Raw genomic sequence first — 15,385 nt, 5'->3', positions numbered from 1 at the left:
AAAATGGCGAATAAATATTAAGAAATTATTTATTAAAAATTCAAATTTTAAACTCAAATTATTGATGGTTTATGTTATGATTTGATACAGATGTTAACTGAATAAGTTTATTACTTAAAATAGATATTTAATGTTGTTGAACATTAAATTGTTACGTGTATGATTATATTCATTACATAAACAGAAAATGAATCCCCAAGTTTTCTTAAAAATCCAATAAAGGAAAATTATATATTTCTGTAGATTGTTTAAAACCTCATGAAAAAGCATTTTTTCTCAAATAATCTTTAGTTTTACTTTTCTTCCCCCCCCCCCCCAAAAGAAATTCTCAGGAATGCCGTAAGTGAGAATTCTATTAACTAGGTGACAGTGCATTCACAGGCATATAATAACAAAAATAGATCTTCAATCAATCAGCACATAAAATCAGTTGAATTTGTGCTGGAAGATGAGATTACCCAGAGATAAAAATATTGAGAGCAAAGAAATTACAGTTCTAAGTTGGACAGTAGTTCTTTAAGTTTCAAGAAATTGAGAATGGTGTACAAAAAGCAGTTAAAGATTAAAGGAAAAGGAAGGAGACCTGTATTAAGCTACAAAGTCGTCTTAGAAACTTCAGCAACAACATTCTCTTTGAAAGCCATGACCACTCAAAAATTAGACCTATGTCTTGATTAGGAAGGTCTAGTGTAGAAGAGGAACTCTAACAATTGCAGTGAGTATATCTGACAAAAATGAAGAAAATGAAACTACAATTGAGTCAAATGGAGCCATGTTTGGGTTATTACAAGAAGCGAAGAGGCAGTCGTAAAACACACTTTCAATTGCAATAAGAAAAGAGCTAGACTAAGACAACAAATTAAGAAAAATAATTAGCTTCTTGAACTTTGCCTGACAATAAGTATTTGTTAACTTATTTCATAGACTGGCTCAGTTCTAGAAAAACAAGAAGGGTTGAAAATGTGTTATCACTTACTGTTTTTGTCCCATGCTGGAGTGTAATTTCATGAGAATCTGGAATTTTCTTGACAGGGTTCTGGAAAAAAAAGAAAATCTATCTCTGAAAATAGTGCTATGACAAAAAAAAGCACCAACCAAACAAAACCCCCAATACTGCAGTATATAGAAAAGCAGAAAAGTTTTCCCTCACACCCGCCATATCCTGAGGAAGAGAAAGCAGGGGGAAATGAGAAACAAGTGACCGATTCCGGATTTTTATTTTCATGGATATACCCCTAAAAAAGTGACGAATAATTGTTAAAAAAAAATGAGACTACCTTAATAAAGAACAAAACCAGGAAAATGTTTCCTGCTTTTCCTCTTTAGAAAACATTAAAATTCTCTTTGGTTCTTAATCACCAATACCTAACAATCTTGAATTGTGATTTAGTCAATCCATCATTATTACACAATGTCTTTTCAAATAAAAGTACTCTATCAAGTTAACGAAATTAATGAAAAAAATCTAGAAATTCATTACAGGAGCTAAGTTATCTCCGTGTTTTATTAAGATCATGGACTGGTTTCCCACTTCCACTTGTGCCATTATCCCCAAGCTCCCAGGGGTCTTCACAACTGCCACTTCGATGACAGCCATCACATAGTCGATGTAATTCAGGGAATTTCATTTAATAGCAACATACAGTTCGAAGGTAATTGCAGTTTAAAAAAAATCTAACACATCACAATAACATCTGTAACACAAATAAGAAAACAGCTAATTGACACAGAAAGAAATGTACTGAAAGTACTCAAGTGATTGCAAGGTTCTACAAAGATCATTTGAATCATTATTCTCAAAATGCTCATTTGTCTGGTACCACTCAGTTTCCCAAAACAGACACAATCTAGCATTTTGTTGCTTAACTTCATTGTTATAATTTTCTGTTGCCAAATCTGGTTTTAAAATAATTTTTAAGCACACTTTATATTATACATTGTATCTCCTTCCTTATCCATCTCTGCCAATTCCTTCCGTTTTTTTTCATGCTTGCCACAGAAAGTCTCTATAGCATAAGGCCGATTTCCTTTATGCTCATTTTATCCTGCAGTTCTATCAGCTTTATTTCTCTAATAAAACTGAAACTTTCATCATCTTTGGTTTAGTTAAACCTAACCTTCTTCTAACTTTACTTCTTGCCATTAACAACAGCTCTGATTCCCAAAACAGCTGTGTAATTTCTTTCCCTTTTCACACACACACATATATATGAGAGAGAACCCAGCAGAAGCCTCATGCCCTCTGTTTTCACATTCACAGCATCTGCACATCTTCAATAGTCACAGGTGTTTGAAGGAGAACTCGAGTACTAGCATGGAAATCTTAGCTGCACCTGAGCAAAATATTATTTATGGAACTGTGGTCCATGCTAAGTCTGAAAAGGTAACAGTAAAGGTTTACAAATAGCTACACATGATAGTGTGAAAGGTATAGCCCATGTGGTATTAAGAGCCACTTCCACAGACTCAGTGGTTTACAAGTTGAGAAGCAGGTGTAACTCAAAATTTCCAAGTGAAGCTGTGATTATGAAAATTAGTTGATTGTTCAACTGACACTATAAAGCACCAGGACAAACATGTAATTATAACACAAATTAAGTTTTCCATGCTTCATCATTCCCTGCACTACAAATGAGTATTTGCTGTTCTTAGGATGCAAAAAACTGCTCAACACCTACTGCCTGTACTTGCCATCTAAGCACATTCCATAAAAACAGAAGTCTGAAAATGAAACAAACAGCTTCCAAGATTCCTACTGCCATCACCCACAACAAAAGATGTACTACTTCCGTGAATCAAAGGCCTTCACAGAAACCATCCGTTGCTGGAAGGAGAAACAGCATTTCGGTCATTCTCAACTTAATCACTGCAAGGTCGCTTATTTTGTATTCCAATCCACTATTGGCATATTATAAGTTTGCTCATTTCATATACCTTATCACAAAGGTAGATATTGTATGGCGATACTGCATCCACTACTGTGTTTAACTTCGAGAGGGGATCTTAAGTACTTCAGGAGTTCTTTCAATAAGTCCAACAAAAAAATTAAATTATTAATAAACAAAACATGCTAGAACAAACTTATTTAATTTTAATCGCTAGCTCCTCCAAGTGACAATAACCAAATCAGTCTTCTAATGAGAAGAGTGAACCACTCACATAAAAAATTTTTTGCTTTACAGTACACTCATGTTGAACACTGTTCTGGCGACTTATCTTTAATGGAGAACAACAGCTAGAAATACGTTCTGCCACCTGATAAATCAACCAGCCCGAGCCTGAAAGTCGGACATTTGGCAAGTGCTAGTGGTGCTATGCTTTACAGTGTCCAAGGGATGGCTGACAGTTAAAGTAACTGTTTAGACTATCCAAAACAAAAAATTAAGATAACATCCAGGAACATATCTTGGCATTACATCTTCAAATCAGCCAAACATTTACAAAAAAACCAAGGTGGCTTATTCTATTTGATTAACTATGAACTTCCTAAATGACTGAGAATGCTATAAATATCTCTAAACTGCTACAACAAATGCTTCTATGCACACACAGAAATCAGATGCAACTACCGCTTTCCCAGTTATTACATTCCGAAGAATAAGGAATGCCATAAAATTCTTTTTTCACACTCTTAAAGGAAAATATGGTTAATACATTTTATACTGATTTGAACATCAGGATCCCATGTATATTGGAGTATTACTCTAAGTTGGAAAAAATGAAAAGGTAGAGTTTGCTCAAAGTGTACCTGCGTTTCCAGGTCTTCCAGTTGTTGCTTGGATTTCTGCTCTTAAGTTTGCACAAATTGATTTTACTATTTCAATAATTCTGTTCTGGAAAATTTGCACTGTAATTAAAACTAGATGAGATGAAATCTTTACAGCATTTTTTTGTTGGTTTTCTTTTTTTTTTTAAGCCATATCAGGAAAAGAGAATATGTTAAATTTCTCTTTCTCTTTCAGCAGAAACAAAGGAAAACAGTTTTGGTGTGGAAATATCTCCTAATTTTTACAAAAATTTGCAATTCCCTGTCTTACATAAGATTAATATACATTAAAGTCTGTGAAATAGTATATCCTAAGAGTTCAGTTTTTCTCAGAAATGAGAAGTCTTACCACTTAAGTAATTTCTGCAAAGGTGCACTGCAAGTCAGGCATCACATCTGCAGTCTGCAGTTACATATTTTCCAGGGAATTCCAGCCCCAGTTGACTGTTAAGCTCCTGTGCCTGACAACACTCTTCTTTCTATTCACTGGGCCAGTGTCCCTAAATATTCGGAAAATACGCCACTAGAAACCACAGGCTGAAACTAAGTCAGAGTCTCCAACAACTCTTGAGACAAATCAAAGACAAAAACAAAGAAATCAAGTAAACCAACGATGTAGGTCAAACCAGACAAGTGAGAGAATGGACACAAAAAGGAAGATTTAGTTAAAATCTAAATTTCCGCATCCTACAAGATATTCTCCAATACCCTCAGGATTGTGAATATGGGCAATAATAATCATTGGGGCTTAGCAGAAGACAGAAGGATGCAGCAGGTGTTTTCACAGCCCAACCAGAGAAAGGCAGAATGATGCATTTATGCCTAAAACCACTTCTGCTGCTCTGTTTGCAGAGGTCTGTGTTTCCCTAAATGGAAACTGTCCTGTGTGAAAGAGACTTGCAAGCTATAGGTAAGTAACCTTTCACACTCCAGACTCTTAAATGGGAACTTTTCTGGGCACCCACACTACAATTTAACAGAGGAAAGAATAAAATTTTTTTTCCTCTGTGTTTGGAACTGTCCTTAGATTCCAGTATAGAGGATCTTGTCTTTCTTAAGTATTTCAAGATCATATGTTGCCCTGGAAGAAAATACAACACTGCTTTTCTGGATAGCTCCTGTGTTCTTAGCATTCTCCTGAAATGCTGCCTTGCTGGAGACTTGAAGAGACTTCCCATTTGTAAGAGCAGAGCTATGGTACAGCATGGAGAAGAAAAATGCAAAACTACAACTGGTTAAACTAAAGGTGAGCATTCTCCCTGTCTTAAGCAGGAGAACAGGTTAAAGCTGGCTTGGCTACTACTTACTTCAAATACCTTAAGTACTATACTAAAAAATCCCTTCTGCTGGAAGTGTAAACACTCACACCCTGCTCTTTTGGGTCTCTGGCTTGGAACACTCTACATGGAAGATGCTGCCTGTTCATGGGCAGGAGCAAAGAGAAGGAGGTAAGAGCTACACTTTACAGAGGTTTCTCCATTCCTGGTGAAACTGCGGGTTTCACAGAACAAATTTAACAGAGGTGGTCTGACACAGATGATTGCTGCCTCACTAGAAGACAGATGGAATAACTAGGTTCTTAATGGACAGCAGGAATAGCTGGTGGAAGTTGAAGGGGGACAAAAAACCCTAGCATCAAATGGTGATGGAAGTACCTTCATCTAATTAAGAAACTGCAGCAATTCAAGCTCCCAAGTGAAAGACTCCTTGCAGAAAACCATGTTGTAATCATCCAAATCCCAGGCCTTCTGACAATTAAGAAAAAAGAACTATTTTCAAGCATTTTGTTTAAATATGTCATGTTCATGTTTGAAGTTTTTTTAAAGCCTCCTCTCTTCCCCTTCAAAATGACTGTATTGCATGGAAAAGCAAATGCCACACTGCTGGGGGCCAAGGTGGGGGGAGCAAGAAAGTTAAAGAGCCTTTGAAAGTCTTTTATTTTAGACTCCAACACACAGACTGACAGTGCTGAAACCAAACAATAACAATCTTCCATTCTTCTTCGGCAAAGAGTTCAAAGTAATAAGCATTATTAAAAAAGAGTAATCAAGAGTGAGAGGAGTAGTTAAAAAAAGAGAAATGTTATGTCTCCTAATAAAAATGCTTGGGCTGTAAATTATGTAACATATTGAAAGAAAATGCTCCTAAGCGATTTGAAGAAAAAAAAAAAATGGGCAGACAACTCATCAACAATCACAACAGAAAGGATGGGTTTTCTGACATGGTAATTCCCAAAGCAGAGAGGTATAACACCACAAGCTCTTCAGTCTAGACAGATACAATACCCCAAAAAACCATTGAATCGTGCCAATAAACTGTTAGAACAGCATCACAGAAATCCAGTCCAACTGCTGCAGTATCTAGGCACAACAGTATGCTAATGCCAATAGTAGATGACTTTAAACTTTTTTTTTTTTAGAAGTTACAACAAAAAAGCAACTCATGCTTCTTATTGCTTACTAATTTCTGTATCAAGTGTGTTTGGTTTACAAGTCCAAGTATTCTCTCCCTAACATCACCTAAAATACAAACTAAATGCTTCTCTCTTCAGGGGACAGAAGTTACAGAAGTGCATCAAACCTCATAGGGGGATCCTTGCACAACCGAGTACCTAGTACAAGCCTAGTGATGATGAACAGAGAGAACATAATCTTTTTCCATCCTTCAATATTAAGTCTGAACCACTATTAGAAGAAAGATAAAAGGGTGTGAAGGGGAGTATTTCACAGATCTGGAAGAAAACATGCTTAATTGCTCTTTTCAGACTAGAAAAATGTTCTAAGCTGTTAGGCACCCAGCTGAATTTTCTGTGACAGCAACGAAAGATGAAGACAATACTAAGAGTTTAAATTGATTTTTTCTGTTCTTCTTTAAACTCATTTTGCAAACTAACACACACTGATGTTCATGTTTTGTTCCACAAGGTACTCCTCATGCACTGATTAAAACCATATTACTTGTAAAATGGGCAGGTTTTCCAAGTCACAATTTTTCATTATTTTCCTCCATAACTTAAAGTGAAAATAAATAGTTAAGATGTACACTAAGGTTGCACAAGTGTACACTCAATAGAAAGACAGAATATGAAAAACCACAATGAGATACCTGGGGGTGTTGATTGACAGCCGGCTGAAGATGAGCCAGCAGTGTGCCCAAGTGGCCAAGAAGGCCAACGGCATCCTGGCCTGTATCAGAAACAGTGTGGCAGCAGGAGTAGGGAGGTGATCGTGCCCCTGTACTCAGCGCTGGTGAGGCCGCACCTCAAATCCTGTGTTCAGTTTTGGGCCCCTCACTACAAGAAGGACATTGAGGTGCTGGAGCATGTCCAGAGAAGGGCAAAGCTGGTGAGGAGCACAAGTCTTATGCAGAGCAGCTGAGGGAACTGGGGTTGTTCAGTCTGGAGAAGAGAAGGCTGAGGGGAGACCTTATTGCTCGCTACAATTACCTGAAAGGGGGTTGCAGAGAGGCGGGCATTGGTCTCTTCACAGAATCACTAAGGTTGGAAAAGACCTGTAAGATCATCAAGTCCAACCATCAACTAACACCACCATGCCCACTAAACCATGTCCCACAATGCCTCGTCCACACGCTCCTTGAACACCTCCAGGGATGGTGACTCCACCACTTCCTTGGGCAGCATGTTCCAGTGTGTCACCACTCTCTCAGTAAAGACATTTTTCCTAATATCCAGCCTAAACCTCCCCTGGCACAACTTGAGGCCATTTCCTCTTGTCCTGTCACTAGTCACTGGGGAGAAGAGTCCAACACCCACCTCTCTGCAACCCCCTTTCAGGTAATTGTAGAAAGCAATAAGGTCTCCCCTCTTCTCCCAAGCAACAAGTGATGGTTGATGGTTGGACTCCATGATCTTATAGGTCTTCTCCAACCTTAATGATTCTGTGATTCTGTGAGAGATGGATAAGATGCTATTTTACAGAACAGAAAAATAGAAATGTTTTTGTGTTTATAGGAGTGCATTATCCACAAACTTGCATGCAGAATGAAGCATCCAGATTTGAAAAGACATTTCAGCAACTTTTAATTTCCTCTCTTTTAGGTGTTAGAGTTGACAGATGTATTCTGATGCAAACTTGCATGTTATTAAACTCTGTTTGACCCAGATTCATATAATCTGAGTTTCTGAATGTGATGCATCCAAATATGGAAAACACTTACTTCAGACTTCCTATACAGCCTTCAAAAAGAGACAGATAACTCCAAAAGAAGAATCAGTGTATCAAAAAACTGAATCATCTCGAGACTTCTCCTCTTCATGAACTTTTCAGGGAGTGCAAGGCAACTAAATTCCTAACATAGGTGCCTTGATTAGGTTGGAAGAATCAGGGCCTAAGCGTGTGTATTATCTAAAATGTTGGCCCGAAAAAGATAAAGAAGGAAAATATTATGGAAAACATGAGGATACATGCAAACACTGGTATGAATCATCTTGGCTGATATTCCCAGGAAACACTTGCAATATCTGTTACTCATGGAAAAACATATAACTCATAACTCCATGACAAATGCAGAAAACCTTCAAAATTAACAGAAATATTGGAAGGGCCCTACAAAATGCTATCTCTCCCAGTTATCCTTTAATTCGGGTAACACTCAAAACAACACAGAACTCATGTGTTGCATTTTAAGTACAAGAAGACTAAGGATAGATCATTCTTTTCTTTAGTGAGCTGAAATGCATTACTCCAGGGTGCATTCAAGAATTAAGGAGGTGCTTAAGTAGATGAACTTTCTTTCAAATGCCTACAGGAAGTAAATTTATTTATTCAATACGGAAACACTGCTGTGACTAGCTTCTCTCAACATCATCTAATTCACAGCCTCATGAAATTTCTTCTTATGATGTGAACCAGAGTGTTTTGTCAGGTTTAACCAGCAAGGGAAAAGACCTTAGATTAAATCTTCATTCCAACACATGACTGCCTAAAAATAATAAATTTGTTATGTTATTATAGGTCAGATACAACATATTTTATTAGATGATGTATCAAATTCAGAGTAATCAGGCAATTCAGAGACCTGTGTTACAGTAATTCAGTACCTGTGTTACAACAGGTAGCATGAGTTAAATCTCCTCTTCCCTTTCATGCCACTTACTGGCATGTCCCCTTCTGAAAAGACTCCAGTGGCTTAACAGTTTCAAAAAGGTATTGCAATTAGAGTCTCAGCATGGTTTGCAAATATCTTTTTTAGATATAAACATCATACTTCTGAAGTACAGCAAAAAGCCTGTGTGATCTGTCTCCTGGGAGACAGTTTTAGATAGATTGCAGGAGGTTACTATTTTTCACCTAGATTCTAAAATCTCATTCAGATAATTTCTAAATTTATAGCAAGCCCTTGATTTATGAAGTCATAGTTTATATTAATATTTATGACCTAGGAATTGTTCTCACAATATATACCAGAGAAATTCTCTTGAGCCTTTTCTAAAGCAAGTTGTAATCACTGATAAAACTGATTTAAATCTGAAATTGCCTGCGGTTGTTCAGGTTTCCTTTGCAGTTTCTGGGAGACCAATTTACCTAAGCTGAGTGTTCTGATGATATTTCAGATATGTTACATTCTGCTCTGATTTTGACATAAAGGAGTACTTCTACTTACTCCGAAACAGTAAAACAGCACACACAAGCCAAGATCAGCTGACAATGAAGAGAAACAAAACAAACATGCAACTAACATCTTTGCTCTGAAACATCTGCTCAGCCTCGAAGATAACCAAAGAATAACTTAATTCTGAAATCAGACAGGACAAATAATTGTGAACTTTAAACTCTTTGGAGTTTAAGTGCCAAATGCTTAGTGCAGATGCAAACACTTACACATTCACATATTTCACATCCAGCTTGATAAGAATTTCTGTACTACACAGAATCCACGTGGGATTTCTACCACAGAGAGTATGTCCTACAAGACACACATGAAAGAATCCAAGAACACAACATAGGATGCAGGACAACTGAACCTAACTTTCATTAATGCGTAACATTTTTCAGGTTGCTAGCCAGTTCACTTAACCATTTACAGTAAAGTAGCTTTAAAACATCCTTTATCCAACTGTATACACACTTCATCATTACCACCTTTTGGCAAACTTCAGGAAAAGAAAAATACATAAGTTCTCTCACTTGACTCACCAAGAGAAACCATGAAAACCAAGGTTACACTAAGAATTAGTGTTACACCAGAAGCAGTATCCTGCCTTTTCATATTTATGACACTTACAGATGTTTCTCAGTCATTAAAATAGCTTACTGTTCTCCAAATTTACCTTCTGTCTTAAAATAAAATTATTTATGAAGTATTTCAGAATTTAGAAACCATACATGTACAAAGTTTAACATTTTGTCCAAAAAAAGCCTCCCCTCTATATATTTTAAAAGTCAGTGATACTAATAAGCCTTTGTAACTCATGCAGCAAAAGGCAATTCTAGTTACACACATTTCTATGGAAGTACATTAAAATAATGTATGCAGTAGAGTAAGTATTAGTTTCTTTTGCAAGTTTCATAAGCAGTGGAGTTAAGTCCATCAGCAGCACTTCACTCTAAATTTTAACTTTGGACTCATCAAAACTTAAAAAGCCAATGCAACCAACAGATGTTCAATATTTGGCACTGCTATCTAAAACAGACATGGGGATTACCACAATTTAAATAAAATGCATTTTTCCTCTCATCAAAAAAGAGCCTGATGTTCTCTTAAGACTTCTGATGATCGCGTTAGCATAAGATTTCATACGCATCAAGGCAATACAAATAAGAACCTCTATACCAGTATAATAGCAACCTCACTAGTGAGCCACGTCTTTTAACTTATACATGTTTTAATGACCAAAATTAAAACAATACACCATTGGTGTAGACCAGTCCTTGACCTTTGACTTTGTGCAATTTATTTCATTCCTGCATACCCCAGCCTCCTCATCTATAAAATCTGAATAAATAATACCTATCATAAGGAATCTGCTACAAGGTTTTATTCAAGCAATGTTGGTGGAATTCTTCAAACTCCTCAGGGATCCTGTTATTCTTAGCAAACACACTATTGTCAGCAAAACTGAACAATCACATCTCTAGAGAGAGAGTTGTCCACATCTATACTTTTCAACAGTTCTCCAATTGTGACTGTAAAAAGGTGTTCACTCAAATGTTTACTCCAGGATCTTGAGACACAAATTTATGCATACCGTCCCACTTCGTGAGAAATATTCCTGTTGTCTACAAACTTACTAATCAATTAGGATGAGGAATTAAAAAGGAGGGCTGGAGGGGAGTCATCATCAGCTAGTCATGCAAAGAAGATCTACAGCCACAGGGTGAAGGTAGGGGGGTGGGGGTTAAAAATTACAGCATGTCTAAGTTACTGCAGGAAGGAAGGACAATTTCCTATCTAGCTCCCACAGCTGGTTCCAATTCTATTACCGTTTCGATTCCTAATTCTCCCATGCCACCCATAAATTACCTTCAAAACATTAACATTTAAACTGTGTTATAGCAGCACAATTTTATGTAATGTGACATGAGAATAAATTGCTAAGTGACTTTAACTATGCATCTGGAAAGAGGAAAAGATACATTTTTACTGTACTGTACTGTGAGGTCCATGCTTGGAAGAAACACACCTTTCTCCACACTTCACTCAGGTATATACCTTTAATTAAAGCTTATGTCAGAAGAAGGTACTGCATTATGGCCAGTTGATGTATCTCGTGTTGTTAAAACTGTTGTAATACCCAATTGTTGTTAAAACTGTTGTAATACCCAATGACCCAATACCCAATGCAAATAATTTTCAAAATGTTCAGGGCAAATACTAAGCACTAGGTTAAAAATCACAGCCATTGTGAATATCTTGGGTTTATTTTTAATCATAAAATCCATCATTTTTAAAAGTTGTGTCCAAGAATTATAAAATATGCTTATCTTCCATGCAGTTATATGATATGTCCTACCATACTATCCATAAATGTTGAGACCCATCCAGCATACCATATCAAAAATACTGATTTCTAGATACGTAATGTAGTCTGAAAATTCCAAATGATTACAATTAAACCTGACAAGACACACAACTAAACAGAGAGCCATTGATTTCTACACAGCAATTAAACAACTATTATTCAGTAATGCTCAGTTGTGGATTATACAGGAACAGAATATAGACCCCAACACATTTTCAGTGGAATGATGCCTGCATGTCAAATCCAGTAATTATAGTCATTCCTCAAGGAGCCTGACATATAAAAGCATACAGAAGCAATGCTTTCAGTTTTTAACCCAGGGTAAAATAAAGATCCATTGTCTAGACAATACACAAAGTCATAGCTGTGTGCATGGAGAAAGGCAGCAAAAATTCAAGAACATCATACCTTACTGAAATGCCTCATTTTGCAGACTTTTACGGTCATTATGTTAAGACCTCATATATATTTCTTACTCCGTAACTGTTAGAAAATGTAGATTATTAGATACACCCTATGAGATCTTTCCTTAAATTATTCAAAAGGCTTCTTGATCTTCTCCACAAGAAGCTGCTGCAGATACTCCCTCCTATACAATGATTACTTGAGTCACCAGAAAAGTCTTCTTCCTTTTACAATCTAAAAATTAAGTTTGGATTATATGATTCAAATTAAGTCACTATTAATCATGTACATAATAACCTTGTTAATCTGGCTGAGATGGTTTAATAGCAACATGCATCTTCAGCTTGGTCATAATAGGCAGTTAACAATATACTTTTGACTCAGATAGTACAAATATGACAATTTTGGATGTTCAGATGATGGTCTTTTGGAGCATCTTTTGAATACTTTCTTTTGGAGTCAGGGAAGAAAAGCATAGTCCATAAATACAAGGAACTCCAGATTTCAGACTGCATATCTACTACGTATCTGGTGTGAGATTTTCAATAAGACAACTGCTTATGTGTCTATGCATCATGTCTTAAAGGGGATAAAAAAATCCCATCTTGCAGATGTGCTACCATGATACAATAGTAAGTATGGTAGGTTCATTCATGCATTTGAGCTGCTCAGATTCTACCAAGCCAGAAGCCATTATTAAGGCCTATTATTAATACAGTCATAGAATCATAGAATAGTTTGGGTTGGAAGGGACCTTTAAAGCTCATCTAGTCCAACCCCCCTGCAATGAGCAAGGACATCTTCAACTAGATCAGGTTGCTCAGAGCCCCATCCAACCTGACCTTGAATGTTTCCAGGGATGGGGCAGCTACTACCTCTCTGGGCAACCTGTCCCAGTGTTTCACCACCCCCATCATAAAAAATGTCTTCCTTGTATCTAGTCTGAATCTACCCTCTTTTCGTTTAAAATCATTACCCCTTGTCCTATCACCACAGGCCCTGCTAAAAAGTCTGTCATCTTTCTTCTGAGCCCCCTTGAAGTACCAAAAGGCCGCAATAAGGTGTCCCCGGAGCCGTCTCTTCTCCAGGCTGAACAACCCCAACTCTCTCAGCCTGTCCTCATAGGAGAAGTGTTCCATCCCTCTGACCATTTTTGTGGCCCTCCTCTGGACCCACTCCAACAGGTCCACGTCTCTCCTGTGCTGAGGTCTCCAGAGCTGGATGCAGTACTCCAGGTGGGGTCCCACCAGAGTGGAGTAGAGGGGCAGAATCATCTCCCTCGACCTGCTGGCCACCCTTCCTTTTGGTGCAGCCCAGGAGATGGTTGGCTTTCTGGGCTGCAAGCACATATTGCCAGCTCACATCCAGCTTTTCATCCACCAGTACCCCAAATCCTTCTCCAAAGGGCTGCCCTCAATCCCTTCATCCCCCAGCCTGTATTGATACCAGGGGGTTGCCCCGACCCAGGTACGGGACCTTGCGCTTGGCTTTGTTGAACCTCCTGAGGTTCACCCAGGCCCACTTCTCAAGCCTGTCCAGGTCCCTCTGAAAGGCATCCCATCCCTCAGATATGTCATACTTTGAGGTACCCCAAGTCCCTTATAAGCTCATTTACAAAACAAAGTAAAAAGAAACAAAAAAACACATTAGGAAAAAAAAAAGAACTCTCTGTATAAAGACCACAGTACAAGTGAAATCTGGCAATTGTTGAGAAAATAGATCTATGGTATTTCATATCTCCTGGTTGACTGACTGGTGAAGTTACCAGGGAATGCACAATTCCTTAACTACTGTTTCCATAAATGAGCAAGCTAAAAAAACCCTCAAGCAGTTTTTCCCTTGTAGCAAGCAAATGCTTAAACACAGGTCCAACTTGCTATTCTATAAAAAGAGAAGTGAAAGTATAAAATAAACCAAAAATGAGCATGAGAGAAGTAGAGAGCTTATAAACACTTACTGGCTTTCCACAGGAAAAGTTCAAGTGGTAGAAAGGAACGTATAACCCATATAATAATCTGAATCAAATGCAGTCCAAGAATTTTGGCTCAGATTTGTTCAAATTCCTGCTACGGACATTTTCCAGACAACTAAGGACGAAGACGAAACAAGGATTCCCAATTTTGCATAGTTTGCTGGGCTTGGGCAGAATTTAACTCCTGTTTCTGGAGTTTGTTCTGTAGGCCTGAATTCTTCACATTAACCTTGTGTTTGACATCCGCCTTGGACATGTGATCCATGAAGTGATATGGTTTAGTTCTGAAACTAATGCTATCTCATATAACACCTACTGCTGTCCCGGCCTTGACTGTTTCCCAGGCCTTTTAACAATTTACATTTCACCTCTTGAGAGCTGCACAAAATGGACAGATAAGCTTACAAAACAAATTGTTTTGCCTTGAGTTTTTCAATGCCATTATTCTGTTTACAGATAAAGTGCAAGACTGTACAGATCACTTGAAGGCACTTTTCTTTACATGCTTGCTTTTTAAGTTTACCTTGCCTTCGGTATCATACATTCAGATACTCTGGATCCTCACTTCATCTGGCTACCACAGGTAATATCCAGTCTGAGATACCAAAACCGGACCTTTGAGTATAGAGTGATGTCATCCTCTTGTCTTCAGGTTCCTCTCATGAGATTCTGATAAACGTCTACAGACAGGGAGAAACTCCTCCCAGGACGCTTTATTTAAGTGAAGTCTGCCTTCATAAACCAATTATTTCAGAAACCACTGTGTAGGCCAATCTATTAAAACAGGAAAACCCTGACACTGATGGTAACCTGTTCCTACCTGTGAACCACCTGCCCTTGGAACTTCAATGTAATACAGAAATAAGAAACCAGAGAAAGCAAAAGAATCCTGCTTTTGAAATACAATCATCAGTTTGACAAACATGTACAAAAATTATTAAACTCACCATAAGCTATTCATGCACTGCCAAATCCTCACAGTCACTATGATACTGAACAATTCCAGTAATGTGGAATATAGGTGAGGAAACAAGCCATCAAGAGTAAGCAAATGCATACAAATAGATTTTTGCAGTTGGCTGTGGGTATCAAGAGCTTAGAACTATCTATTAATACTGACAGGCACAGGGTAGATACACTGCAGATACCCTCCCAATAAAGGGAGTGGGGAAGTTCCGGCTAAGACACTGGAATTTTTCATAAGCTTAGATATTTGCTCTGAGATGATAATTACTGTTCAAGTGATAGGCTTGTTTACAAA

The 15,385-nt window shown here is 37.6% G+C and overlaps 1 protein-coding gene across 1 annotated transcript in view; it reads right to left on the bottom strand.

Moving 5' to 3' along the window:
• WDR70 (WD repeat domain 70) overlaps window positions 1-15,385 on the bottom strand; it is a 144,618-nt gene that overhangs the window by 98,357 nt on the left and 30,876 nt on the right. The window contains exon 10 of the mRNA XM_059833437.1: window positions 977-1,036. Coding sequence (XP_059689420.1) covers window positions 977-1,036 — 60 coding nt within the window. The remainder of the gene's footprint in view (window positions 1-976; window positions 1,037-15,385) is intronic.

The sequence above is a fragment of the Gavia stellata genome, chromosome Z (genome assembly GCF_030936135.1).
Source record: "Gavia stellata isolate bGavSte3 chromosome Z, bGavSte3.hap2, whole genome shotgun sequence".
In the NCBI taxonomy this organism is placed as follows: Eukaryota; Metazoa; Chordata; class Aves; order Gaviiformes; family Gaviidae; genus Gavia; species Gavia stellata.
Note: the sequence above shows the minus strand (reverse complement) of the source record. Positions and strands in the feature narration are given on the sequence as shown.